Source organism: Scyliorhinus torazame, chromosome 12, assembly GCF_047496885.1.
Source record: "Scyliorhinus torazame isolate Kashiwa2021f chromosome 12, sScyTor2.1, whole genome shotgun sequence".
Lineage (NCBI taxonomy): Eukaryota > Metazoa > Chordata > Chondrichthyes > Carcharhiniformes > Scyliorhinidae > Scyliorhinus > Scyliorhinus torazame.
The window spans coordinates 195,977,764-196,005,337 of NC_092718.1; the positions used below are offsets into that span (position 1 = coordinate 195,977,764).

Sequence of the window (27,574 nt, forward strand, 5' to 3'; positions counted from 1 at the left end):
ATATTAATTTGTTTTAATTGACCAGAACGTATAATGGAAATATCCTAACCTCATCTGAACCAGCTGAATCATTTTATTTATTTCGGTATATGTTCATTTGGTGCTCATCACATTTTGGATTAACGTTATCAGCACAGTTTGATGAAGTCAGTGTTAAACTTGATGTTAAACTCGATATAAGCTTTGAATGTATCGTAGTCATATCACATTAATAGAATTTATTACAATAATTTTGCTTCTGTTATTGGTTTGAATATATGTTAAGAAAGCACAAACTCCTTTTAGCTTGTAGAATGTCAACAAAGTCACCTTTCAAAAGTCGACATGTATCAAATGTACACTTTCAGTAACTCAATGACTTATCAAGAGTTTGATTAATATGTTTATTGAAACTGTGAATTTGTATCACTTCTTCTCCCCCAAACTATTGATTAAAATCAATAAGTACAGTGATACGGCATGATGGCACAGTGGTTAGCACTGCTCCCTCACAGCACCAGGGACCCCGGTTCAATTCCAGCCTTGGGTGACTGTCTGTGTGGAGTTTGCACGTTCTTCCCGTGTCTGCGTGGGTTTCCTTTGGGTGCTCCGGTTTCTTCCCACAGTCCAAAGATGTCCAGGTTAGGTGGTTTAGCCATGCTAAAATTGTCCCTTAGTGTCCAGGGATGAGCAAATTATGTGGGGTTACGGGGAGAGGGCAAGGGAGTGGGCCTAGGTGGGGTGCTCTTTCAGAGGGCCGAATGGCCGAATGGCCTACTTATAAGGGCAGCACTATGGTACAGTGGTTAGCACTGCTGTCTCACAGCGCCAGGGTTTGATTCCGGCCTTGGATGACTGTGTGGAGTTTGCACTCTCTCCTGTGTCTGCGTGAGTTTCCTCCGGGTGCTCCGGGCTCCTCCCACAGCCCAAAGATCTGCAGGTTAGGTGGATTAGCCATGCTAAATTGCCCTTACTGTCCAAAGGTTAGATGGGGTTATCGGTTTGCGGGTGGATGGACCTTGGCTGGATGCTTTTTCAGAGGGTCGGTGCAGACTTGAGGAGCTGAATGGCCTCCTTCTGCACTCTCGGGATTCTTTAATTCTGTGATGTCGTTAGTTGCTTACAAATTATACATTGGGGCGGGATTCTCCCATCGGCTGGCTAAGTGCCGACACCGGCGGGCGTAAAAACGGGAGTGTTTTATTTTTTTAAATAAATGTTTTATTAAAGTTTTTCCAATGAGCATTTTTACATAACAAAAATAGAAATACAGATAGTAATAAAAAATAACAATAAACAGCCCAAAGCTTACAATGAAACTACTTACACAACAGAATTTCTTTTTAAAAACCGAATAAGGTGGGTTTTGTCTCCATGCCCAACTCACATTATATCAACAGCCCCTCCCCCCCACGTGAACCCCCCCCCTCCCCCCCCAGGATGCTACTGCTGCTGACACTTACTGCTCCCCTAGAAAGTCAAGGAAAGGTTGCCACCGCCGGGAGAACCCCATCAAGGACCCTCTTAAGGTGAACTTTATTCGCTCCAGGCTGAGGAACCGCGCCATGTCGCTAACCCAGGTCTCCACACTCGGGGGCTTCGAGTCCCTCCACATTAACAGAATCTGTCTCCGGGCTACCAGGGAGGCAAAGGCCAGTACCTCGGCCTCTTTCGCTTCCTGCACTCCCGGATCCTCCGCCACCCCAAATATCGCTACCGCTGGGCTCGCCTTCACCCGAGTATCCAAAACCCTAGACATCACCCTTGCAAACCCCTGCCAGAATCCTTTAAGTGCCGGGCATGCCCAAAACATATGGGCATGCTTCGCCGGACTCCCCGCACACCTCAGGCACCTGTCCTCCACCCCAGAAAACCTACTCATTCTTGCCGTCGTTATATGCACCCGATGCACCACCTTAAATTGGATTAATCTGAGCCTGGCACATGATGAGGAGGAGTTCACCCTGCCCAGGGCATCGGCCCACAGGCCCTCATCCAGCTCCTCACCCAGCTCCTCCTCCCACTTATCCTTCAACTCCCCCACTGAGGCTTCCTCCATCCCCTGCAGCTCCTGGTATATGTCCAACACCTTCCCCTCCCCTACCCAGATGCCAGACACCACCCTATCGTGGATCCTACGTGGGGGCAGACGCAGGAATGTCCCCACCTGTTTTCTAGGGAAGTCCCGAACCTGAAGGTACCTGAATGCATTCCCCGGGGGCAGGCCGAACCTCTTCTCCAGCGCCTGTATGCTGGGGAAAACCTCGTCTATAAACAGGTCCCCCATCCTCCTAATACCTGCCCTGTACCAGCCTTGGAACCCCCCCCATCCAACCTACCCAGAGCAAATCTGCGGTTATTCCGTATCGGGGTCCACACCGAGGCCCCCTCCTCTCCCCTGTGTCTCCTTCACTGCCCAAAGATCCTCAGTGCCGCCGTCACCACTGGACTAGTGGTGTATCGCGCTGGCGAGAACGGCAGCGGTGCTGTAACAAGTGCCCCTAGACTGGTGCCTCTACATGACACCGCCTCCAACCGTCCCCACATTGGCCGCCCAGTAATAACTGCAGAAGCTCGGCAGAGCCAGCCCCCCCCCCCCCCGGGCTACGCTCCAAGAATACCCTTTTGACTCGCGGGGTTTTATTCGCCCACACAAATCCCGTAACAATCCTATTCACCCGCTGAAAGAAGGACTTGGGGATGAAAATGGGGAGGCACTGAAACACGAAGAGGAACCTGGGGAGAACCGTCATCTTCACAATCTGCACCCGCCCCGCCAGGGAAAGCGGGAGCATATCCCACCTTTTAAACTCTCCCTCCATCTGCTCCACGAGCCGGGTTAAGTTGAGCCTGTGCAGGGCATCCCAGCTCCCGGCCACTTGTATCCCCAAGTACCGAAAGCTCCTCTCCACTATCCTGAGCAGGAGCTCCCTCAGTCTCTTCTCCTGGCCCCTAGCGTGGACCACGAACAGCTCACTCTTCCCCACGTTTAATTTGTAACCCGAGAAGCTCCCAAAGTCCCTCAGGATCCGCATGACCTCCCCCATCCCCTCAAACGGGTCCGAAATATACAACAGCAGGTCATCCGCGTAGAGGGAGACCCGGTGCACTCCCCCTCCGCGCACCAGCCCCCTCCAATCCCCCAAAGTCCTGAGCACAATGGCCAATGGCTCAATGGAGCCTCCTCACGTTCGTGTTCAGCTACCTGCCCTTAACTAAACCCGTTTGGTCCTCCCCAATCACTCCCGGGTCACAGTCCTCTATTCTGGTGGCCAGAATTTATGCCAACAGCTTGGCATCCACGTTCAGGAGCGATATCGGCCTGTAGGACCCACACTGAAGTGGATCCTTCTCCTTCTTCAGGATAAGTGAGATCAATGCCTGCGACATTGTCGGAGGGAGGGTCCCTTTCTCCTTTGCCTCATTGAAGGTTCTTATCAGGAGCGGGCTCAGCAGTTCCGAGAACTTCTTATAAAATTCTATGGGGAAGCTATCCGGGCCCGGGGCCTTGCCCGTCTGCATGACTGCCAGTCCCCTGACTACCTCCTCCAACCCAATCGGGGCCCCCAGTCCCTGCACCCGCTCTGCTTCCACCCTTGGGAACCTCAACCGGTCCGTGAACCGCCTCATCCCTTCCCCTTCCCCAGGGGATAACGACTCGTATAAGCTCCCGTAGAACTCCCTGAAGACTTCATTAACCCTCTCTGGGCTCAGCACCATGTTACGGGAATGTTTTACTCTGGCATCGGTGTCCGTTCCGGTACCCCGTTCTTCAGCCCACAGGGGGCTAGCACGGCCCTGGAGCGGCCCATGTCGCTCCAGCTGCCGGTCCCGGCCTGAACCTGGCGCCATGGGGTCCGCGCATGCACAGTTGGGCTGGCGCCAACTAGTGCATGCGCAGTGGCCTTCTTCCCCCCGCCGGCCCCGACTCTAAATGGCGCAGGGCTACAGGAGCCGGCGTGGAGAAAAGGATGTCACCCGACAGAAAGGCCGGCTCACCGAATGGTGGGCCCCAATCGCGGGCCAGGCCACTACGGAGGCCCCCCCCCCCCCCGGGTTGGATCCCCCCCCCACAGGCCCCCCCCCGACCCTTCAACGCCGAGGTCCCGCCAGCTCACAGGATGTTAAAATGGCGCTGGAGGGAATCGCCTTTTTGGTGACGGCTGCTCGGCCCACGTGGGCCGGAGAATCAGCCCGCGGGCCGGTGCCAGCCCGGGCCGGAGAGTCGGCGCATACCCCGACTGGCGCCGCACTGACCACACCGGCCCCAGTGGTGCCGATTTTCCGCTCTGCGGAGAATCACGTCCCGGCATCGGGGCGGCCTGGCGCGATTCGTATATTTTTATGCAACAATGCTACATAACAGCAAATTCATGACTTCAGATCAGGTTGCTCATCATTGAGAAACATCTCTGGCTAACAGACTAGCAACACAAAATTTACTTGTGCACAAATGTGTTGATATTTTTATGATATAAACAGAATATTGAAGAAACACCTAGAAATCTATGACTTTTACAATGACTAGAACAACTCACTTCTGAGAGCATATGAAAAATTCAACGATGAAAAAGTCGATTCACTCCATAAAACTGATATTTCCAGCATCTATACTCGGCCAGCCTGGACTCCAGCTGCATTTTGAATGCCCAAATGCTTTGATTCCGTTCCCTCGCCTTGTAGATTGTACTAAATAATCATCTGGCTTCAAGTAAAGACTTTTTCTCCAACATTCTGAGCATTTTTGACCCTCCCGAATTAAACAGTCAAGCAAATTAATTACTGGGTATTAATGTCCCATGATTTGCCAATGTGACTCATCAACCTGTGCCCCAAATGAAATTATATTTTGTGTGAAATAAATTGGCAGACATCACGGGCGGGATTCTCCACTCCCGCGCTGAAGTGCCCACGCTGTCGTGAACGCCGTCGAGGTTCACGACGGCGCGAAACGGCCCCTATCCCAACCGATTCAGGGCCCGATAATGGGCCAGGCCTTGTCGCCACGTAAAGGAGGCGCCGCATACATGACGCGGAGGGCGCTGCATAACTGGCGTCACCCGCGCATGCGTGGTTGCCGTCCTCTCCGAGTCCGCCCCGCAAGAAGATGTCAGACGGATCTTGCGGGGCTGCGGAAGAAAGGAGGTCCTCCTTCAGAGAGGACGGCCCGACGATTGGTGGGCACCGATCGCGGGCCAGACCCCATTTGAGGCCCCCCCCCCGGTGCTGGATCCCCCCGCCACCCCCACCCACCCCCCGCAGGCCGCCCCCCCCCCCCCCCCCCCCAGCGTTCCCGTGCTGTTCCCGGCAGCGACCAGGTGTGGACGGCGCCGAGGGGGAACCCGCCGTTTTGGCCTGGCCGCTCGGCCCATCCGGGCCTGAGAATAGCAGGGGTGCCGGAGAATCGCCATTTTGGGTGTCTCGGGCGATTCTCCGGCCTGCGCCGCGCGGAACTCGACGAGGCCGTTCTCGCCACTTGGGAGAATCGTGGGAGGGCGTCGGACCGGCGTCGCGGGAAAATTCGGCGACCCAGGCGATTCTCCCAACCGGCGCGGGAGTGGAGAATCCCGCCCCACATCTGTCAAACGTAAGATCTGGATGCAGAACATTTTAACGAAAGATTAGACCTAACCATTCAGGAATGAAATCAGCAAACACACTCTCACTCAATTGTTAATCGGAATCTAGAATTCCTTCCTTCTAAAAGACTGTGAATGCTGTAAACAACACTGCGATTGACAGATTGTTGTTAGGTAATGGAATTGACGGATATCGATAAAAGGTGGCTAAATGGAATTGAGATCCAGATCAGCCATGATTGAATTGAATGATGGAACATGCTTGAGGGGTTGAATGACCTTTACACGTTCTGATGGTCCAATGACTGAAATTTACTAGTTTGCGACATGAAATTTGTAGACAAATTCTGAAACTTGCCAGTCATATTACATTCCAATTTATTGACATTTTAAATTTGATTTTTCTAAATCCCATATCCTTCCTCCTGATATTTTTGTTTGCACCCTTCAAAATAGGTGTTCCGAATTACATATCTTTGTTCGGTAGTTAAGTGGAGCACCAATTCAAAACCCTCCCTGTGCTGTCCAAAACCAGCTACATCTCTTTTTTTTTAAAAATATGTTTATTCAAAGTTTTTCCAACAAAAATTTTCAACCAGTTAAGCATCCCCCCCCCCCCCCCCCGCCCAACAGAAAAGAAAAAAGATAAAACAGCAAAACAAAACGTAAACATGTCAAGCAAACATAGTACAGAACCCATACAGTGAGTTTCTCCTACACATATTAACCCTCCCCTATGTTTGTACAAATACTACCTGGGGAAAAAAAACCTCCCCCACCCACCCAAATATCCCCCCACCCCCCCGAAAGAAATACCCCCCTCACCACCCCCCCCCCCCCCCCCCCTCACCCCCTCCCCCCCTCCCCGGGTTGCTGCTGCTGCTGACCGAGCTCCTTCTAGCGCTCCGCGAGATAGTCAAGGAACGGTTGTCACCACCTGAAGAACCCCTGCGCAGACCCTCACAGGGCAAACTTTATCCTCTCCAGCTTAATGAATCCTGCCATGTCATTTATCTAGGCTTCCACACTGGGGGTCTTCGCATCCTTCTATAATAGCAAGATCCTCCGCCGGGCTACCAGGGACGCAAAGGCCAGAATGCCGGCCTCTTTCGCCTCCTGCACTCCCAGCTCGTCCGCCACCCCAAATAGTGCCAGCCCCCAACTTGGTTTGACCTGGACTTTCACCACCTTGGACATAGCCCTCGCGAAACCCCTCCAGAACCCTTCCAGTGCCGGGCACGACCAGAACATGTGGACGTGATTCGCCGGGCTTCCCGAGCACCTCCTACATCTATCCTCCACCCCAAAGAACCTACTCAGCCTCGCCCCCGTCATATGCGCTCTGTGAACAACCTTAAACTGTATCAGGCTGAGCCTGGCACATGAGGAAGAGGAATTGACCCTACTCAGGGCATCCGCCCACAGACCCTCTTCAATCTCCTCCCCCAACTCCTCCTCCCACTTGCCCTTCAGCCCCTCCACCAAAGCCTCCCCCTCTTCTTTCATCTCCTGATATATCGCCGAGACCTTGCCCTCTCCTACCCATACACCCGAAAGCACCCTGTCCTGGATCCGCTGTGCCGGGAGCGATGGGAATTCCCTCACCTGCCGCCTCACAAACGCCCTCACTTGCATATACCTGAACGCATTTCCCAGGGGTAACCTGAACTTCTCCTCCAGCGCCCGAGGCTCGCAAACGTCCCGTCTAAAAACAGGTCCCCCATCCTTCTGATCCCTGCCCGATGCCAGCTCCGAAACCCCTCATCCATCCTCCCTGGGACGAACCGGTGGTTCGCCCGGATCGGGGACCACACCAAGGCTCCCACCTCACCCCTATGTCGTCTCCACTGCCCCCAGATCTTTAGCGTTTCCGCCACTACCGGACTCATGGAGTACCTTGTCGGCGAGAGTGGCAGCGGTGCCGTCACCAGCGCCCTCAGGCTCGTTCCTTTGCAGGACGCCATCTCCAGCCTCTTCCATGCCGCCCGCTCTCCCTCTATCACCCACTTACGGATCATCCCCACGTTGGCTGCCCAATAATAGCGCTCCAGATTCGGCAACGCCAGCCCTCCCTGTCACTACTACGCTCCAGAAACCCCCTCCTTACCCTCGGGGTCTTGTTTGCCCACACAAAGCCCATGATGCTCCTACCTACCCGCTTAAAAAAGGCCTTGGTAATTCTAATAGGAAGGCACTGGAACACGAAAAGAAACCTCGGGAGGACCGTCATTTTAATCGACTGCACCCTGCCCGCTAGCGAGAGTGGCAACACATCCCATCGTTTGAAGTCCTCCTCCATCTGCTCCACCAACTGCGTCAAATTAAGTTTGTGCAGGGCCCCCCAGCTCCGAGCTACCTGGATCCCCAAGTACCGAAAGCTCCTTTCCGCCCTCCTCAACGGTAGGTCGTCTATCCCTCTTCCCTGATTCCCCGGGTGCACCACAAAGAGCTCACTCTTCCCTACATTGAGATTGCAGCCCGAGAAGTCCCCAAACTCCCTTAGGATCTGCATGACCTCCGCCATCCCCTCCACTGGATCTGCCACATACAGCAACAGGTCGTCCGCAAACAGCGACACCCGATGCTCCTCTCCCCCTCGGACCACCCCCCCCCATTTCCTGTACTCCCTTAATGCCATGGCCAAAGGCTCAATTGCTGATGCAAAAAACAGGGGGGACAGGGGGCACCCCTGCCTCATCCCTCGATACAGCCGAAAATACTCCGACCTCCGCCGATTCATGAGAAGCCTAACCCAACCAATAAACCCCTCCCCAAACCCAAACCTCCGCAACACTTCCCAGAGATACTCCCACTCCACCCGGTCAAAGGCCTTCTCCGCTTCCATAGCTGCCACTATCTCCGCCTCTCCCTCCACCGATGGCATCATAATCACATTTAGGAGCCTCCGCACATTGGTATTTAGCTACGTGCCCTTTACAAATCCCGTCTGGTCCTCATGAATCACCCCCGGGACACAGTCCTCAATTCTCGTGGCCAGCACTTTTGCCAGCAGCATGGCGTCCATGTTGAGGAGCGAGATCGGTCGAGACGACCCACATTGCAGTGGGTCCTTGTCCCGCTTCAGGATCAGAGAAATCAGCGCTCCGGACATTGTCGGGGGCAGGGTCCCCCCCTCCCTTGCCTCATTGAAAGTCCTCACCAGCAACGGTGTTAACAGGTCCGCATACTTCCTGTAAAACTCAACCGGGAACCCATCTGGCCCCAGGGCCTTCCCCGCCTGCATGCTCCCCAGTCCTTTAACCAGCTCCTCCAACCCGATTGGCCCCCCCAAACCAGCCACCTTCTGCTCTTCCACTCTCGGGAACCTGTGTTGATCAAGAAACCTTTGCATCCCCTCTTCCCCCGCTGGGGGCTGTGATCTGTACAGCTCCTCATAGAAGTCCTTAAATGCCTCATTTACTTTCACCGCACTCCGCACCGTAGTTCCCCTGCTATCCTTGACTCCACCTATCTCCCTCTCTGCCATCCTCTTACGGAGCTGATGTGCCAGCATCCGACTCGCCTTCTCCCCATACTCGTACGTCGCCCCTTGTGCCTTCCTCCACTGTGCCTCTGCCTTCCCCGTGGTCAACAGGTCGAATTCCGTCTGGAGACTTTGCCCGATTAAACCCAGCTCTCTTCTTTGCCACCTCCGTGCTCCAGTCCTGGTAGATTCGGATCTCCGCATTCTCCCACCTGCTGCTCCGCTCCTTCTTGGCCCATCTCAAAACGCACTCTCTATCCACGAGACGGTGAAACCTCACCACCACCGCCCGTGGCGGCTCATTGGCCTTAGGTCTCCTCGCCAGGACCCAATGAGCCCCATTCAGCTCCAGGGGATGCGGAAAGGCCTCCACACCCATCAGCGAATTGAGCATCGTGTTCACATATGCTCCAGCATCGGCCCCCTCCACTCCTTCCGGGAGACCCAGAATCCGAAGATTCTTCCTCCTCGACCTGTTCTCCAGGTCCTCTAATCTTTCCGCCCACCTCCTGTGCAGCCCCTCGTGCGCCTCCACCTTCACCGCCAGGCCCAAGATCTCATCCTCATTCTCCGAGGCTTTCTCCCGCACCGCCTGGATCGCCGCCCCTTGGGCCTTCTGGCTCTCCACTAACCCCTCGATTGCCGTCAGCACTGGCGCCAGCACCTCCTTCTTCAGCTCCTCAAAGCAGCGCTTGAGAAACTCCTGCTGCTCCTGCACCCATGCCGCTTGATCTCCGCCCGCCGCCATCTTGTCTTTTCTCCCTCGCACTTTTCGCTGCTCCAAAAACGCCTTTTTGACCGCTCCACTCCTGGTCCAATCCATATACTATGGAGGGGGGGACCTTGCTCGCCTTCCCACACTAGAGGTTGTCGAAAAAATTGCCGTTGGGGCTCCTCAAAAGAGCCCAAAAGTCCGTTTTAGCGGGAGCCGCCGAATGTGCGGCTTAGCTCCACATAGCCGCAACCGGAAGTCACGAGTAATTTAATTAGACTTGTGCTCCAGAAGTAGCTGGGCCCCTAGCTGAGCTGTTCCAGAACAGCTACATTGCAGGCATCCACGCAACAATGTGTGAAAAATTATCCAGTTATGTCCTGCCCGCAAAAAGGCAGGACAAATCCAACCTGGCCTATACCGCCTCATCAGCCTCCTCTCTTCTCAATCATCAGCAAAGTGATGGAAGGTGGTGTCAAAGTTTGGCTGTCAAGTCACAATTACACATCAATAACCTTCTCACTGACGCTCAGTTTGGGCTCTGCCAGAGTCACTCGGCTCATTACAGCCTTGCTCCCAACATGGACAGAAGAGCTGACTTCCAGATACGAGGTGAGAGTGATTGTCCTTGACATCGAAGCAGCATTTCACTGAGTTTGGCATCAAGGAGCCCTGGCAAAGTTGAAGTCAATAGGAACTGGGGAAAACTCTCCACTGGTTGGAATCATACCTAGCACAAAAGAAGATGGATATGGTTGTTGGAGATCAATCATTTTAATTCTGGAGTTCCTCAGGGTAGTGGCCTAGGCCCACCCTCTTCAGCTGCATCATCAATAACCTTCCCTTCATCATAAGGTCAGACGTTCACTGATGATTACACAATGTTCAGCACCATTCGTCATTACTGAAGCAGTTTGTTACCATGTGCAGCCAGACTTGATCAACATACAGACTTAGGTTGATAAGTAACAAGTGACATTGGCACCTGGGGCGAGATTCTCCGACCCCCCGCCGGGTCGGAGAATCGCCGGGGGCTGGCGTGAATCCTGCCCCCGCCGGTTGCCGAATTCTCCGGCACCGGAGATTCGGCGGGGGCGGGAATCGCGCCGCGCCGGTTGGCGGGCCCCCCCCGCGATTCTCCGGCCCGGATAGGCCGAAGTCCCGCTGCTAGAATGCCTGTCCCGCCGGCGTGGATTAAACCACCTCTCTTATCGGCGGGACAAGGAGGCGCGGGCGGGCTCCGGGGTCCTGGGGGGGGGGGGGCAGGACGATCTGGCCCCGGGGGGTGCCCCCACGGTGGCCTGGCCCGCGATCGGGGCCCACCAATCCGCGGGCGGGCCTGTGCCGTGGGGGCACTCTTTTCCTTCCGCCTTCGCCACGGTCTCCACCATGGCGGAGGCAGAAGAGACTCCCTCCACAGCGCATGCATGGGGATGCCGTGAGCGGCTGCTAACGCTCCCGCGGATGCGCCGCCTGGCAATGTCATTTCCGCGCCAGCTGGCGGGGCACTTCCGCCAGCTGGCGGGGCAGAAATCAGTCCGGCGCGGGCCTAGCCCCTCAAGGTTAGGACTCGGCCGGTCAAGGGGTGGAGGATTCCGCACCTTTGGGGCGGCACCATGCCGGACTGATTTGCGCCGTTTTTGCGCTGGTCGGCGGACATCGCGCCGATACCTGAGAACTCCGCCCCACAAAGAGATTCAGTGGCTTTACAACTGTTTAATTTCCCAGTTTTGACATCCTGAGTGTGACCAGAAATTGATCTGGACCACAGTATAAATAGTGTGGCTACAAGATCGGATCAGAGGCTGATATTCTGGGGGGGGGCATAACTCACATCCTGACTCGCCAAAGCTTGTCTACTATCTAAAAGGCACAAATCAGGGGCGGGATTCTCCCCTACCCGGCAGGACGGGGGGTCCCGGCGTGATGGAGTGGCGGGAACCACACCGTCGTCGGGCCGCCCCAAAGGTGCGGAAGTCTCTGCACCTTTAGGAGCCAAACCCGCACCTTGAGGGGCTAGACCTGCGCCGGAGTGGTTTCCGTTCCACCGGCTGGCGGGAAAGGCCTTTGGCGCCATGCCAGCCGGGGCTGAAAGGTCTTCGCCGGGCGACACGGGTCCGCGCATGCGTGGGAGCGCCAGCGGCTGCTGACTTCATCCCCGGCATGCGCAGGGGAGGGGGTCTCTTCTGCCTCCGCCATAATGAAGACCATGGCGAAGGTGGAAGAAAAAGAGTGCCCCCACAGCACAGGCCCGCCCGCGGATCGGTGGGCCCCGATCGCGAGCCAAGCCACCGTGGCGCACCCCCCAGGCCAGATTGCCCCGCGCACCCCCCCCCCCCCCAGGACCCCGGAGCCCGCCCGCGCCGCCTTGTCCCGCCGTTCAAAAGGTGGTTTAATCCGCGCAGGCGGGACAGGCATTCGAGCAGCGGGACTTCGGCCCATTGCGGGGCGGAGAATCAGTGGGGGTGGACCCGCCGACCGGCGCGGCGCGATTCCCACCCCCGCTGACCGGCGCGGCGCAATTCCCGCCCCCGCCGAATCTCTGGTGGCGGAGACTTTGGGACACGGCGGGGGCGGGATTAACACCAGCCCCTGGCAATTCTCTGACCCAGCGGGGGGTCGGAGAATCCCGCCGCAAGAGTGTGATGAAATACTTTCCACCTGCCTCGATGAATGCAGCCCCAACCACAGTCAACATTTTTTTTGCCCTGTCACAAAAATCTAGACTTTCATAGTCCTCTTCGTGGTAGAAATCTTGGGCAAAATTCTCCGTTATCGGCGGAAAGTCCGCCGAATGGCGCAAAAAACGGCGCAAATCCGACTTGCGTCACGTCGGAAAAATGGGTCGATAGTCTCCGGCCCGAAATGGGCTAGCAGCGACGTAACGGGATCCGCGCTTGCGCAGTGGTTCACGCCGTGCAGCGTCATACGCGCTGCACGGCGTGACGGCTCATAAGGCCGCGCTGCTCCCCCCCACCCGACCGGAACACCCGACCGCAACACCCGACTGGATGGCTGGCCGTTGCTCAGCCCCGAGGTTCGAGTCACGCGATGTGGAGGCGCTCCTGGACGCGGTGGAGCAGAGGAGGGACGCTCTGTATCCCGGGCACGGCCGCAGAGTTGCCCCACGCCACAGCCGGCGTCTGTGGAGGGAAGTGGCAGAGGCCGTCACCGCTGTGGCCCTGACACCACGGACAGGCACCCAGTGCCACAAGAAGGTGAACGACCTCGTCAGAGCAGGCAGGGTGAGCCTCCCCATATCCCCCCTCCCCCATATCCCCCCTCCCCCATATCCCCCTCCTCATATCCCCCCTCCCCCATATCCCCCCATCCCCATATCTCCCATATCCCCCCTCCCCCATATCTCCCATATCCCCCCTCCCCCATATCCCCCCCTCCCCCATATCCCCCCTCCCCCATATCCCCCCTCCCCCATATCCCCCATATCCCCCCTCCCCCATATCCCCCCATCCCCCATATCCCCCCCATCCCCCATATCCCCCCTCCCCCATATCCCCCCTCCCCCATATCCCCCCCTCCCCCATATCCCCCATATCCCCAAGTGAATCCAGCCCTAACCTTAACCTCTGCAATGCACGCGCAACCGATGGCGTGCATTCATATACCTGCCTAACACTGTTGCCTTTTACCCCTGCCCCCCCCCCCCACAGGAGCAGCGCGCACACAACAATAGGGAGCATGTGAGGACTGGAGGAGGGCCCGCTGATGAGAGGCCACTGACCGTACACGAGGAAAGGGCCCTGGAACTGGCTGGCGGACCTGAGGACCGGGAGGTTGCTGATGCAGATGTCGGGGGCGTACTAGCGAGTGTGCCCGTCCCCATATCCCCCCTCCCCTATATCCCTCTCCCCCGTATCACCTGATCACTGCCTGATGTCTAACCATGCATGCTTCATTGTGTATCGCAGGACCAAACGTCCAGGCACCCATCCCCGCAGATGCAGACCGCCCGCAGGATGCCCCTCGGAGACCACAGGAGATGGAGAGACCCGCACCCTCCAGCAGGCGACGCCCGCAGGATGCCCCTCGGAGACCACAGGAGACGGAGAGACCCGCACCCTCCAGCATGCGACGCCCGCAGGATGCCCCTCGGAGACCGCGGGAGACGGAGAGACCCGGACCCTCCAGCATGCGACGCCCGCAGGATGCCCCTCGGAGACCACGGGAGACGGAGAGACCCGGACCCTCCAGCATGCGACGCCCGCAGGATGCCCCTCGGAGACCACGGGAGACGGAGAGACCCGGACCCTCCAGCATGCGACGCCCGCAGGATGCCCCTCGCACACCACGGGAGGCGGAGAGACCTGGAGCAACAGGGAGACGACACCCCTGTCACGTGCGGGAGCGACCACCCAGCGATGAGGGGGGCAGCCACAGGCCCCCGTCACATCCGAGCCAGGACACCACTACCCAGGACACCACTACCCAGGACACCACTACCCATGACACCACTACCCAGGACACCCCTACCCGGGACAGCACTACCCAGGAAGACGAAATACCGGACAGTGACTCAGAGTGGATGGGTGGAGACGAACCCCCACCCCAAAGTGCCATGGACTCAGAGTGGGACGAAGAGCACGACACAACGCCACTGCTGTCACCAACACCCTCCACCATCGCAGAAACACTCACCACGGTTGGGCACTTTAGTGATGAGGCGTCTGGTACACTCACTGGTGCGCACAACACAGCCGTCCCGGTACAGCAGGTGGAGGTAGGAGCAGCAGAGGGACCGGGCGGTCGGAGGGCAGCCCAGCCCAAGCGAACATCTGCCGCCCAGATGGATCCCGGGTTCCTGCAGTTACCACACCCATACATAGATCCGATGCAACCACCGACCCGGAGACGAGCGAAGAGGGTGACGGGCGGCTTGCGGCGGCTGCGGTCGCAGGTGGAGGAGTCCACCCGCGTCCAGGAGCTGGGAGTGGTGCCGGTCATGCGTGCCACCCAGGCCGACACCGCACGGGTGGCGTCCGCGGTGGAGGCAATGGGTGCGACGGTGTCAGACATGGGGAACGGTTTGCGAGGCCTGGGGCCTTCCGTGCAGGCGGCGTCTGTGGCCCAGGAAATGGCTGCCCTCTCACAGGAGGCCATGAGCCAGTGCCAGCGCCAGATGGCCGAGGCGCTCAACGCCATAGCCCAGTCTCTGCAGGCCATGGCCCAGTCTCAGCAGGCCATGGCCCAGTCTCTGCATGCCATCGCTGAGGGCATCGGCGCCAGTGGCCATGTGCGAGCCGGTGTCGCACTGTCACAGACAGGGTTTGCCAACCCCCTGGGCTCCATGGCTGCAAACCTGCAGACCCCTGTCGATACCAGCACTGGCCTCCAGGACTGGCAGCGCCAGATGTCGGGGGGGCGTCGGATGGCCAGTCCGTTCGCATCCCCCACCCATGTAGAGGCCTGGGGGCCATCGGGCACCCCGAGGGAGGAGGAGGTGGTGTGGTCCGTCCCGGCTCCCTCTGTAGGGGAGGTCCCGGTACACCGCGACACCTCGGACTCCCCCCCTTCCGTCCCAGGTGCATCGGGTGGGCAATGGGCAGGACAGGCTGGCAGCTCGCCATCCCAGTCACCCGGGCCGCAGCCTGGCCCATCTAGGCCAGGACGTGCCAGGAAACGGCCGCCAAAGGGATCCAGTGTCAGAGGGCAGGAATCACAGGAGCCCACCTCCAGTTCTGCTGTACCATCTGGGGAACCACGTAGACGTAGTCAAAGGGCCCGTAAGGCCAAACAATTAGACACTGAGTAAGTTGGCACGGGTGCAGGGCACAGATGAGTTTTAGGGGCTAGGGCACGTGCATGAACTCATTTGGTTATTAAAGTCAATGTTACACCTACCGAAGCTGCCTTTGTGCTCTTTCCAAAGTGTGCAGGGGTGTCATGTACGTTGAGCGCAAGTGTATGTGTGAGGGGTGGTCTTACCTCAGCCCCAGGTGAGTCTGCCCCCTTCCCCCTGGGCCGCCATCAACATCCCCCGGGCAGAGGACGGGACCGTGCGCTGCAGTGTCACAGCCGCATGCAGGGATGGTCCGGGTGGATGGTGGTACTGTGGCCATGGGTCAGACATAGTCCAACGATGTAGAGCCAGGAGCTCATTGCAGGGCGGGTTGTCATCATCCTCCATGGCCTGCGATAGACAAGCGTCCACCCGCAATTGTGTGAGCCCGGCCCGTTGTGCCGCAGGTGGATCGGCAATGGGGGGGGGGGGGTGGTGTGCATGCGGGTGGGGTGGGTGGGGTTGGGGAGGGGGGTGAGGGTGCTGGGTGGGTGGATGGGTGGGGGGTGTGGGTGGTCGGCTGTTGCCATGGTGTGCGGTCTGTGGCCATACTACCCGATTCCCACGCCCATCTAGTCAGTGAAGCGGGCGGCCATCAGTCTGTCCCGTGCCCGCTGGGCCAGCCGGTAACGGTGGACAGCCACCCGCCTGTGTCTACCCCGTCTGCCCTGACCATTGCCCTCATCCCCCTCATCTGGGGAAGACTGTGCCTCTTCCTGCTGCTCCTCCACTCCGCCCTCCTCTGCCTGCGGCACATCGTCCCTCTGCTGGGCTATGTTGTGCAGGACGCAGCACACCACAATGATGCGGCCGACCCTATCTGACCGATACTGGAGGGCGCCCCCAGAGAGGTCCAGGCACCTGAAACGCATCTTCAGCACGCCAAAGCATCTCTCGATCACTCCCCTTGTCGCTACATGGGCATCATTGTAGCGGTTCTCCGCCTCATTGCGTGGCCTCCGTATAGGCGTCATCAGCCACGATCGCAATGGGTAGCCCCTGTCGCCCAGCAACCAGCCCCTCAGCCGGGGATGGCGTCCCTCGTACATGCCGGGGATGGATGACCGCGACAACACGAATGAGTCGTGTACACTGCCTGGGTGACGGGCGCAGACGTGCAGGATCATCATGCGGTGGTCGCAGACCACCTGTACGTTCATCGAATAGGTCCCCTTCCTATTAGTGAACACGGCCCTGTTATCTGCAGGTGGCCGCACGGTGACGTGCATCCCATCGATCGCGCCCTGGACCATGGGGAACCCGGCCTCGGCAGAGAAGCCCACGGCCCGGGCATCTTGGCTGGCCCGGTCCACGGGGAAGCGGATGTAGCGGTGCGCCATGGCATATAGGGCATCTGTCACTGCCCGGATGCACCGGTGCACCGATGTCTGCGATATGCCGGACAGGTCCCCACTCGGTGCCTGGAATGACCCCGTTGCATAAAAGTAAAGGGCCACCGTAACCTTGACGGACACAGGGAGAGGGTGTCCCCCGCCAGTGCCACGCGGTGACAGGTGTGCCAGCAGGTGGCAAATGTGTGCCACGGTTTCCCGGCTCATCCGGAGTCTCCTCCTGCATTCCCGGTCCGTGAGGTCCTGGTATGACTGCCGGGGCCGGTACACACGGGGCGCCCCTGGGTGCCTCCGTTGCCGTGGGGCCGCGACGTCCTCCTCCCCCTCCTCGTCCTGTCGGTCAGGTGTCCCTCCAGCCTGGGCGGCTGCCGCCTGCCCCTCTGCGGCAGCCTGCGCCGCCTCTCTGGCACGCTCCTCCTCCTCCTCCTCATCCAGGGCAACTTAGACATGAGCGGCTGCCACCACGGCGGCCAACATCGCTGGATGATCTGAAAACATGACGGCCTGGTGGGGGGGAGGGGAACGACGACATGTCATCATTGCCCATATCCCCTCCTCCCCCCAGCCAGGTGGCATGGACCGCATGGGTCCAACTGTTGGAGGCTGGCACCTGGCCAGGTGGACCAACTCACTTGCCCTCCCATCCCCCTCCTTGGCATGGACCCCCCCCCAACCTCCACCCCGGCACGGACCCCCCCCTCCCCAACCTCCACCCCGGCACGGACCCCCTCCCGGCACTCCCCCGGAGCCCAGCCTACTCTAACCACCCCCCCCCCCCCCCGCCGCACACACACACACACAACCCGAGACACACCTCTCCTCACGCATTCAGACTGCGGCCACGCCATTGCCTGCCCAGAGCCAACCCCCCAGGCCGTCACTCACCTCCACGCTGGTCGGCGTGAGCCTGGAGCACCGGGTCACGCCGATGAAAAGGAGGTTTAATTTACGTCGACGTGAACGGTCATCACGTCGACGGGACTTCGGCCCATCCGGAAGGGAGAATATCGGCAGGCCGAAAATCGGCTGCCTTGCGCAGACCCGTGACATTCTCCGCGGCAGCGGCGCCATTAACGCCCCGCCGACTTTTCTCCCTTCGGAGACTTCGGCAACCGGCGGGGGCGGGATTCACGGCGGCCAACGGCCATTCTCCCACCCTCTGGGGGGTCGGAGAATGACGCCCCTGATTCTGTATTCACCTCTGGAGACAGTTTGTATTCTACAATACAAATGTGATAACATACAATTTTGGCTATTGTGCTTACTATTTCCTAAATTGACTCTTCTTGTTACATGTATGCAAAGTAATGCTATTCTTCCTTTTCCAGGTGTAGGTATCGCTATTAATGGTATCACGACTAACTACGGAATCATCATGAATCTCTCAGATTCTCTTTCGTTAACGTGCACAGCAGTCAACAACACCCAGGATGAAGAGTTAGTCTGGATTCGTGGAGAGAGAGTAATTAACTTGAAGTCTCTGAATCGGATCAATGTTAGCACTGTCTGTGTTGACCCAATTACAGTAAATGATGATGAAGCTACTTTCAGCTGCCGTTTAAATAAAGATTCTAACATTAATACAACTGTGCGATTGGACATCAAATGTGAGTAACCTACCGATCTTGGCTGAAAAGACTAAATTGTTACGAGGAACCTACGAGGGAGGGGGATAGTCCGAATGAAGAAATTGAAAAGTTTCTAATTTTCATCCGGTCACAGTATTAATTAGCAGCAAATGAATGACAAAATGAAGTATACCATTGAAGAGCATGCAGCAGGGAAACGATTTGGAGTTGACTAAATGTTGATACAGACAGTGCTGTTGGATTATGTGACAGCAGTTGTTAGCGTAAGAAAGCAGTGGCGTAGTGGTATTGCCACTGAATTAGTCATCCAGAGACCCAGCTCTGGGGACCTGGCTTCAAATCCCATCATGGCGGATGGTGAAATTTGAATTCAATAAAAATCTGGAATTAACAAAGTCTAATTGTCGATTGTCATAAAAACCCATCTGGTTCACTAATGTCCTTTAGCGGAAAGAAATCTGCCATCTTTACCCAGCCTGGCCAACATGTGACTCCAAACCCACAGCAATGCGGTTAACTCTTAACTGTCCTCAGAAATGGCTACTCAGTTTGGATTCGGCAATAATGCCAGCGCTTCCACATCCCATATACCAATGAAGAAAAAAAATCCAATGGCATGTGTTGTAACTCACAAGGGTCTTTTATAGGGCGGGAATGATTAACGACCTCCTGGACCTTACAGACTACAAGCTCCCCCAATAATGGGGATATGGCTATGCATAAATAGAGTAGGGAACTACTGGAGATGTATATAATAGTTGTTGTAAAATAAAGTAAGTTTGCGTTTCTACAAACGCGATGTGGACTCTTTGTGGCCTTTATAAAATCATGATAAATCAGTAAATCAATAGATTGAAAATTCAATGAAACAATCATGACATCACGTACACAATGTCAAGATTAGGCTGGAGGACACCTTTGGTATTTACTATTAAAATCTGAGATTGGCAAAGTACAAAAATAGCCAACAGGAATGAGATCTGGTCTTAGCTGTGAATGATAAGTAGTTGAGTAAAATTTACTCTCATTGAAAAGAGAACTGGGGGAAAGGGAGAAGATATAAGCCAAAGGTATCTCAAGATGTGAGTGAAATTGTTAGGCAGAATAGCGAGAGAATATTTTCTCAAACCATTAGAAAAACTAACAGCTCGGGGACAAATAGGTGAAGGTCAGGATATTTTGAGCTAATCATACGTTATGCAACAGAAAACCATGATTGGAAATTAGTTTTAGTCATCCGATAGATTTTGGCCCGAGGTTTTGGAGGAGATAACAAGTTTTGGTCATGGCAGTACTTCATGGCCCAAGGGGCCTACCGAGGGCTCAGTCTACATTGCAGGTACGAAGTGGGAAGCAAATGTCTGTGGTAGGTTACAGTGTGATGGTGCCAGCTCTCCCAATTTGGGACATCCCAATAGGTCCATGCAGCCGTCTAGGAACTTTGAGCCTCCTCAACAATTAACTCAGAGTGGCCAAATGAATTGCCCTGAAATTAAATTCTGTTTTAAAATAATGCTTTAGCTTATGAAGTTGCTCATCCTGGAATCAATTGTGCGGGCTAGTTTCACCTTTTAAAAATTGCCCCACATTGATATTGATGCTTTGCTGGTTTGAGATGGCAAAGAGAGAGGACCATCAATTTTTTTGTTACTGGCAATGATGCCAGAAGTGTTACGGATATTCTTCGCCCTGATATTGTAGGGCACAAATGGCAGGAAATACTTTGGATTATATGTTCCCCTTATTTACATGCCACTAAATTACACCCACCAAAATTCCAGAATTGGTGTAGGAGATCGGAAAGCTGGTAGAGAGGTTCCCAATAGATTTCTCATCACATTACGGAAGCACAGAATGTAGACTTTGGTTGAAGCATTCTGGACATAAATGGATACATTCCTGATTCAATGGGGAATAAAAATGTGTGGTATTCGTTTTATAATAGGAAGGAAAGGAAAATGGTGTGAGTGCGGGGGTACGGGAAGTTTAAAAAAAATAAATTTAGAGTACCCAATTCATTTTTTCCAATTAAGGGGCAATTTAGTGTGGCCAATCCACTTACCCTGCACATTTATTTTGGGTTGTGGGGGTGAGACCCACGCAAACATGGGGAGAATGTGTAAACTCCACACGGACAGTGACCCACGGTCGGGATCGAACCTGGGACCTCGGCACTGTGGGGCAATTCTTTTAGCATAGCCTATCCACCTAATCTGCACATATTTGGACTCTGGGAGGAAACCGGAGCACCCAGAGGAAACCCACGCGGACGTGGGGAGAATGTGCAAACTCCACCAAGGCCGGAATTGATCCCGGGTCCTCAGCACTTTGAGGCAGCAGTGCTAACCACCTTGGTACCGTACTGTCTGAAATTATTTATTCAAATTCAGTATAATTTAGCCAATGGATATTTATGGCTCAAAATTTGTCTGGTCCAGCAAAGTTGCTCAGGCTGGCCAAACGAATTATAGAAAATAACACCAAGGGGCACTTTGAAGGTCATGTACTGTTGTTTTCTATGGAATGTCCAATGTGCTTCTTAGAAACAGTGCAAACATTTCATTCTTTAACATTCAGAAGAGCAGTTTCGTATACCTGCGGTTATTTGAATAGCAATTTTAATATTCTTATGTTTAGAAATAGTACGTAAAAGCAACAAGTTAAAATAGCTTTATAATTGTATCGGGTAATTTGTGCTTAAATTGTTGCAGTTATCCCCATTCTGAGTAGTGATGGTGATAATGAAATAGAAGTGGTTGCAGGAAATGATGTGGCCATAACATGCAATGTGAAGTCCAATCCACCAGCTGTGATGTACTGGTATAAAGATAACAATACCTTGAAGATGGCGGCCGGAAAACACAGTGTGCACTGGGACAGTGGTGTTTTTAGACTTTCTATTAAGAAGGTACAAAAGATGGAAAGTGGGACATATGTCTGTGTGGCAGACTCCACACTTGGAAGCAGCAATCAGTCCTTCCACCTGAACGTGAAAGGTAAGAAGACCCAAACTTCATAGCCTAGAGGAACAGCTAAATTAAAATGAGCAAAAATTATTTATTACTCTCTATACCATTTTAGTATGCATTGTACTGAGTTCTTTTCCAGTCCAAATAATGATTTGTTCTAATGGCAAATGCTGGTTCATCTCCCTTGCCAGTTCTAGTTTACAAACTATGAAGATGTTGCTGAGCTCCACCACGAGCAGAATCTGATAATTATGGGTTTGAGTCTCAATCCAATACTTGAGCAGGAAAATCTAGTCGAATGCTTCACTGCAGTACTGAGGGAGTGTGGCACTGTCAAAGGTGCCATAATTCAGATTTGTATTTAAATGTATTTGTTCATGGAACGTGGGTGTCACTGGCTGGGCCAGCATTTATTGCCCATCCCTAATTACCGTTGAGGGGAGCAGTTAATAGTCAACCACATTACTGTGAATCTGAAGTTACATGTAGGCCAGACCAGGTAAGGATCATAGAATCAAAGAATTTACAGTGCAGAAGGAGGCCACTCAGTCTGAGTCTGCACTGGCCCTGGGAAAGAACCTACCTAAGCCCACGCTGCACCCTATCCTCGTAACCCAGTAACCCCACCTAACCTTTTTGGACACTAAGGGCAATTTAGCATGGCCAATCCACCTAACCAGCACACCTTTGGACTGTGGGTGGAAACCGGAGCACCCAAAGGAAACCCACACAGACATGGGGAGAACGTGCAGACTCCGCACAGACAGTGACTCAAGCCGGGAATCGAACCTGGGACCCTGGAGTTGTGAAGCAACTGTGCTAACCACTGTGCTACCGTGCTGGCCCCTAAAGGACATCAGTGAACCAGATGGGTTTTTCCGACAATCAGCAATGGTTTCACGGTCACCATTAGACTTTTAATTCCAGATTTTTATTAAATTCAAATTTCATCATCTGCAGTGGTGGGATTCGAACCCGAGTCCTCGGAGCATTAACCTGGGTTTCTGGTTTACCAGTCCAGTGCCAACACCACAACGCCCCTGCCTCCCCTGTAAGAGAAATTATAACCCTGTAAGCCCTCAGGTGGATGTAAAAAAAAATTTGAACAAGAACAGGAAAGTTATCCCCGGTGTCCTGGCAAATATCTGTTCCTCAATCAACACCACAAAAATGGATTATCTGGTTATTATCACAATGTTGTTTGTGGGAGCTCACTGTGTGCAAATTGGCTGCCCGTTCCCAACATTACAACAGTGCTTACACTTTCAAAGTATATCATTGCAGCACAGTGCTTTGAGATGATCTATTCATTAATCGATATTTAATTTACATTTTTTTTTTAAACTGCTACAGCTTGTAAAAAATGCTATTATGTTCTTTGGCAGATAAACCGTATGAAATACCAGTCGAACCAATTGTTGCTGGGCTTGTGGTTGTTGTGCTGACCGTTCTTTTCGGAATTATTTCACGGAGAAAAATAGTTATGCAGGTGAGTGTATGAAAAATGGAAACATTTAGAACAAGGATTGAATAGCACTTGAACAAACTATGATTAATGTAAGAAATTGTCATATTTTATATTTTATATTTTATATTTTAAATGTTATATTTTTTGCAGTAATGGTATTAAAACCTGGGTAAGAAACATGCAGATAGTATGACTGCTAGAATTAAGGTGTCATAAAAGTGAGCTAATCATTGATTTGCAGGTGAAGTGTTCTGCTGATAGAGCTTGAGAACCATTTGCTTTTTACAGATAGCTAGCTAATGGAATATTTATTAGGTTTGAAGGACATTTGGAGTGAAGATAATTTATGAAGGGTATTGTGTTTGGTCCTGGCTAAACAAGTGAAGGGACATCTTGTAAGAAGAGACACAAAAGAATGACTTATGCTTTGGGTACAGATGATGTACTTAGTGAGAGGAGCCAGGTCTGTCTGAAGAGTCAGTAGGTCCGAGATCTCTAATCTGAACCGAGGTGTTTCAGTTTTGTCCTTAAAGATTCTGCACAGAGAAAGGCAAGTAAAACTGTGGTTGTTAACATTTTTTATGAGTGGTATTTAATATATATTGGTTTGCTTAATTGTAATATCGTGGCAGGTTTAGGAAGTAAGTTAATGTTTCTTATTTTACTTAAGAACTGTTGTAACTGTTAACTGTAAAGCTACCTCTATGTTGCTAATGTGGTTAATTCTGTGATTAAATTAAAGTTTGATTTAACATAAAAGATATTTATTGGTCAGTGTTATCACTCCTGCAGTGTAGTAACATTTCCTCACAGTTTTACAAATTGAAAATAGTTAGGTTCTCGTTCGGGATCCGAACAAAGGGCAGCACAAGTTTGCAGTGTTCTGAGATAAAATTGTAGCACTCGGATTAATGGTGCGGAATTCCAAGAAAGTGGATTCTCAGTCTTATCCATGGCTTTGAGGTGAATGTGTTCAATGGAGAGCATCACAAACCGGAAAGAAAAATTGAAACAAATTGGACTGCTTTTGTCTATCTAGCATCTGGGGAATGAATGGGTCACAGTACAGGTAAATGGAGAGAGACAGATTTAAAAAAATAGAGAAATCAATAACCTATATAGTGAGACTATTGTTCAAATCACAAGCAACTGACTCAATGTATTATTATTTTACTTACTGTAAATAGTCATCCAGAAGTAACACCTTAAAAGATTCCACCTTTTTCTCATGCCCAATACAAAGAACCACTTCAACAGACAAACACACACTTACCCATGAACTTAAACCAAATTTTACATCTGCAAGGAGCTGTGAGGGGTCACCGGAAAACTTTATTGACTGTTAATGTATACAATAAAAATGGTAATGTTGGGCCTCTGACATTGATGAGCAGTTAGAAAGCTCAATGAACTGTCGGTCACACAAGGATTATAAATCAAGTTTATTAAGTAACATGAGTGGACGCTTAAGTAAGGACAACAGCAGAATGGTAAATCCATGTTTTGCACTTAGCTTACAAAATGTGTTACAAGACAATAATCATTTGGTCGTACAGAACTTGAATATTACTGAAAAGGAGATATGCTGTTGAAGCTTTTAGTCTTGCACTCATCAGAAAAGATTGCAAGAATACCACTAGTAAAAGGAACAACAATTTATTCAGCATGAGAATAAAGTGCTGATTGGTTGGCAAGTGGACACTAATTGGTAGAAGCATTGGCATGGAGAATGCACCAGGGAGCAGTAAACTCCCAAGCTTCTGTTCAAATTTAAATCAATCAAGTCAACGATTGCCATGGGGAATGAACTAGGGAATGGCTGTCCACAAAGCTTTTGTTTAGTTGAAAAATGTGCAATGTATGGGCACATTCCTTGGGCTGGTATCTCCCAAAATGGGACAATGTCCCCACGCGGGTGTAAAAACATAAGAACATAAGAACTAGGAGTAGGAGTAGGCCATCTGGTCCCTCGAGCCTGCTCCGCCATTCAATGAGATGATGGCTGATCTTTTGTGGTCTCAGCTCCACTTTCCGGCCCGAACACCATAACCCGTAATTCCTTTATTCTTCAAAAAACTATCTATCTTTATCTTAAAAACATTTAATGAAGGAGCCTCAACAGCTTCACTGGGCAAGGAATTCCATAGATTCACAACCCTTTGGGTGAAGAAGTTCCTCCTAAGATCAGTCCTAAATCTACTTCCCCTTATTTTGAGCCTATGACCCTAGTTCTGCTTTCACCCGCCAGTGGAAACAACCTGCCCACATCTATCCTATCTATTCCCTTCATAATCTTATATGTTTCTAAAAGATCCCCCCGCTTCCTTCTAAATTCCAATGAGTACAGTCCCAGTCTACTCAACCTCTCCTCGTAATCCAACCCCTTCAGCTCTGGGATTAACCTAGTGAATCTCCTCTGCACACCCTCCAGCACCAGTACGTCCTTTCTCAGGTAAGGAGACCAAAACTGAACACAATACTCCAGGTGAGGCCTCACTAACACCTGAATGAAAATCGCTTATTGTCACAAGTAGGCTTCAAATGAAGTTGCTGTGAAAAGCCCCTAGTCGCCACATTCCGGTGCCTGTTCGGGGAGTGTATGGGAATTGAACCGTGCTGCTGGCCTGGCTTGGTCTGCTTTCAAAGCCAGCGATTTAGTCCTGTGCTAAACCAGCCCCTTGTACACCTTACACTACTGCAGCATAACCTCCCTAGTCTAAAACTCCATCTCTCTAGCAATGAAGGACAAAACTCCATTCGCCTTCTTAACACCTGTTGCACCTGTAAACCAACTTTTTGCGACTCATGCACTAGCACACCCAGGTCTCTCTGCACAGCAGCATGTTTTCATATTTTACCATTTAAATAATAATCCCTTTTGCTGTTATTCCTACCAAAATGGATAACCTCACATTTGTCAACATTGTATTCCATCTGCCAGACCCTAGCCCATTCACTTATCCTATCCAAATCCCTCTGCAGACTTCCGGTATCCTCGGCACTTTTTGCTTTACCACTCATCTTAGTGTCGTCTGCAAACTTGGACACATTGCACTTGGTCCCCAACCCCAATACATCTCTGTAAACGCTGGCATTTCACTCTCAAGATTTCTTGGAAAAAGATGAGCAGATTCACTGACTTGCAGGGGGCTAGCAGGGACACAGAGTAGTTCACGCAGCTTTAGATGCGGATATGGGCCCCCACACTTCGGTTTCAGTCCCGCATGCACACGGTGGCGGCCTCCAGCGGAGGCAGATGAAGAATGTAGGCCCCCCAATTGGCTGCGCGCCTGAAGATCTGACCGCCCCGATCTGTCCCTTCACCGCCTATAGTTCATCCCTCCCCCCCCCCACCCACTGGTGTCCGTTCCCCCTGCCCCCCACCCCCACCAGGGCTATCAGGTACAGGGGAGGGTACAGACCATGAAAATGACGGTCCTCCCCAGATTTCTGTTTGTCTTTCAGTGCCTCCCCATCTTCACCCCAAAGGCCTTTTTCAAGCGGGTGAATAAGTTTATTTTGGGCTTTGTGTGGGTGGGTAAAACCCCGCGAGTGAAGAAAGTGTTGCTGGAGCGCAGTTGGGGGGAGGGTGGGTTGGCGCTGCCGAACATCTGCAATTACTGCTGGGCGGCTAATATAGCCATGATTAGGAAGTGGGTAGTGGGGGAGGGGTCGGTGTGGGAGCGGATGGAGGCGGTGTCATGTAAAGACACAAGTTTGGGAGCACTGATAACGGCACCTCTTCCATTCTTGCCGGCCTGATACTCCACAAGTCCAGTGGTAGTGGTGGCTCTGAGAATCTGGGCGCAATGGAGGAGATATAAGAGAGTGGAGGGAGCATCGGTTTGGACCCCGATTTATAATAATCATCGGTTTGTACTGGGTAGGCTGGATGGTGGGTTCCGGAGATGGCAAAGAGCAGGAATTAGGAGGATGAGGGATCTATTTATAGACGGGAGCTTCCCCAGCTTGAAAGCCTTGGAGGATAAATTTGAATTGCCAGCAGGGAACGGGTTTAGGTATTTGCAGATGCGAGACTTCCTGAGAAAGCAGGTTCTGACCTTCCCGCTGCTGCCGCCACAGGGATACAGGACAGAGTAGTCTCCAGTACCTGGGTGGGAGAGGGGAAGGTATCAGATATTAACCGGGAGCTTTCGGAGGCGGAGGAACCTCGGTGGAGGAGTTTAAGGGCAAGTGGGAGGACCAGCTAGGAGGGGAGATAGAGCTGGGTCTATGGGCGGACGCCCTAAGCAGGGATAATACCTCCTCATCATGTGCCAGGCTTAGCCTGATACAATTTAAGGTAGTTCACCGTGCACACATGACAGCGGCTAGGGTGGGTACGTTTTTCGGGGTAGAGGATGGGCGTGCGAGATGCGCGGGAAGCCCAGCAAATTATGTCCACATGTTTTGGGCATGCCCAAAGCTTAGAGGGTTTTGGCAGGGTTTCGCTAAGGCAATGTCCATGGTACTAAAAACAGGGGTGGTGTCGAGTCAGGAGGTGGCGATCTTTGGGGTGTCGGAAGAGCCGGGAGTTCAGGGGGCGAAAGAGGCTGACGTCTTGGCCTTTGCCTCCCTGGTAGCCCAGAGACAGATCTTGTTAATGTGGAGAGACTCGAAGCCCCCAAGTGTAGAGACTTGGGTT

General features: G+C 53.0%; 2 protein-coding genes across 2 annotated transcripts in view; one reads left to right on the forward strand and one right to left on the reverse strand.

Annotated features, from left to right (window-relative positions):
* The window catches only part of crybb1l3 (crystallin, beta B1, like 3), a 117,449-nt gene that overhangs the window by 66,024 nt on the left and 23,851 nt on the right, over positions 1-27,574 (reverse strand). The window lies entirely within an intron of this gene.
* Positions 1-27,574, forward strand: part of LOC140386845 (transmembrane and immunoglobulin domain-containing protein 1-like) — a 36,540-nt gene that overhangs the window by 203 nt on the left and 8,763 nt on the right. Inside the window, exons 2-4 of the mRNA XM_072469600.1 lie at positions 18,232-18,510; positions 21,204-21,488; positions 22,847-22,950. Of these exons, the coding sequence (XP_072325701.1) occupies positions 18,232-18,510; positions 21,204-21,488; positions 22,847-22,950 (668 nt within the window). The remainder of the gene's footprint in view (positions 1-18,231; positions 18,511-21,203; positions 21,489-22,846; positions 22,951-27,574) is intronic.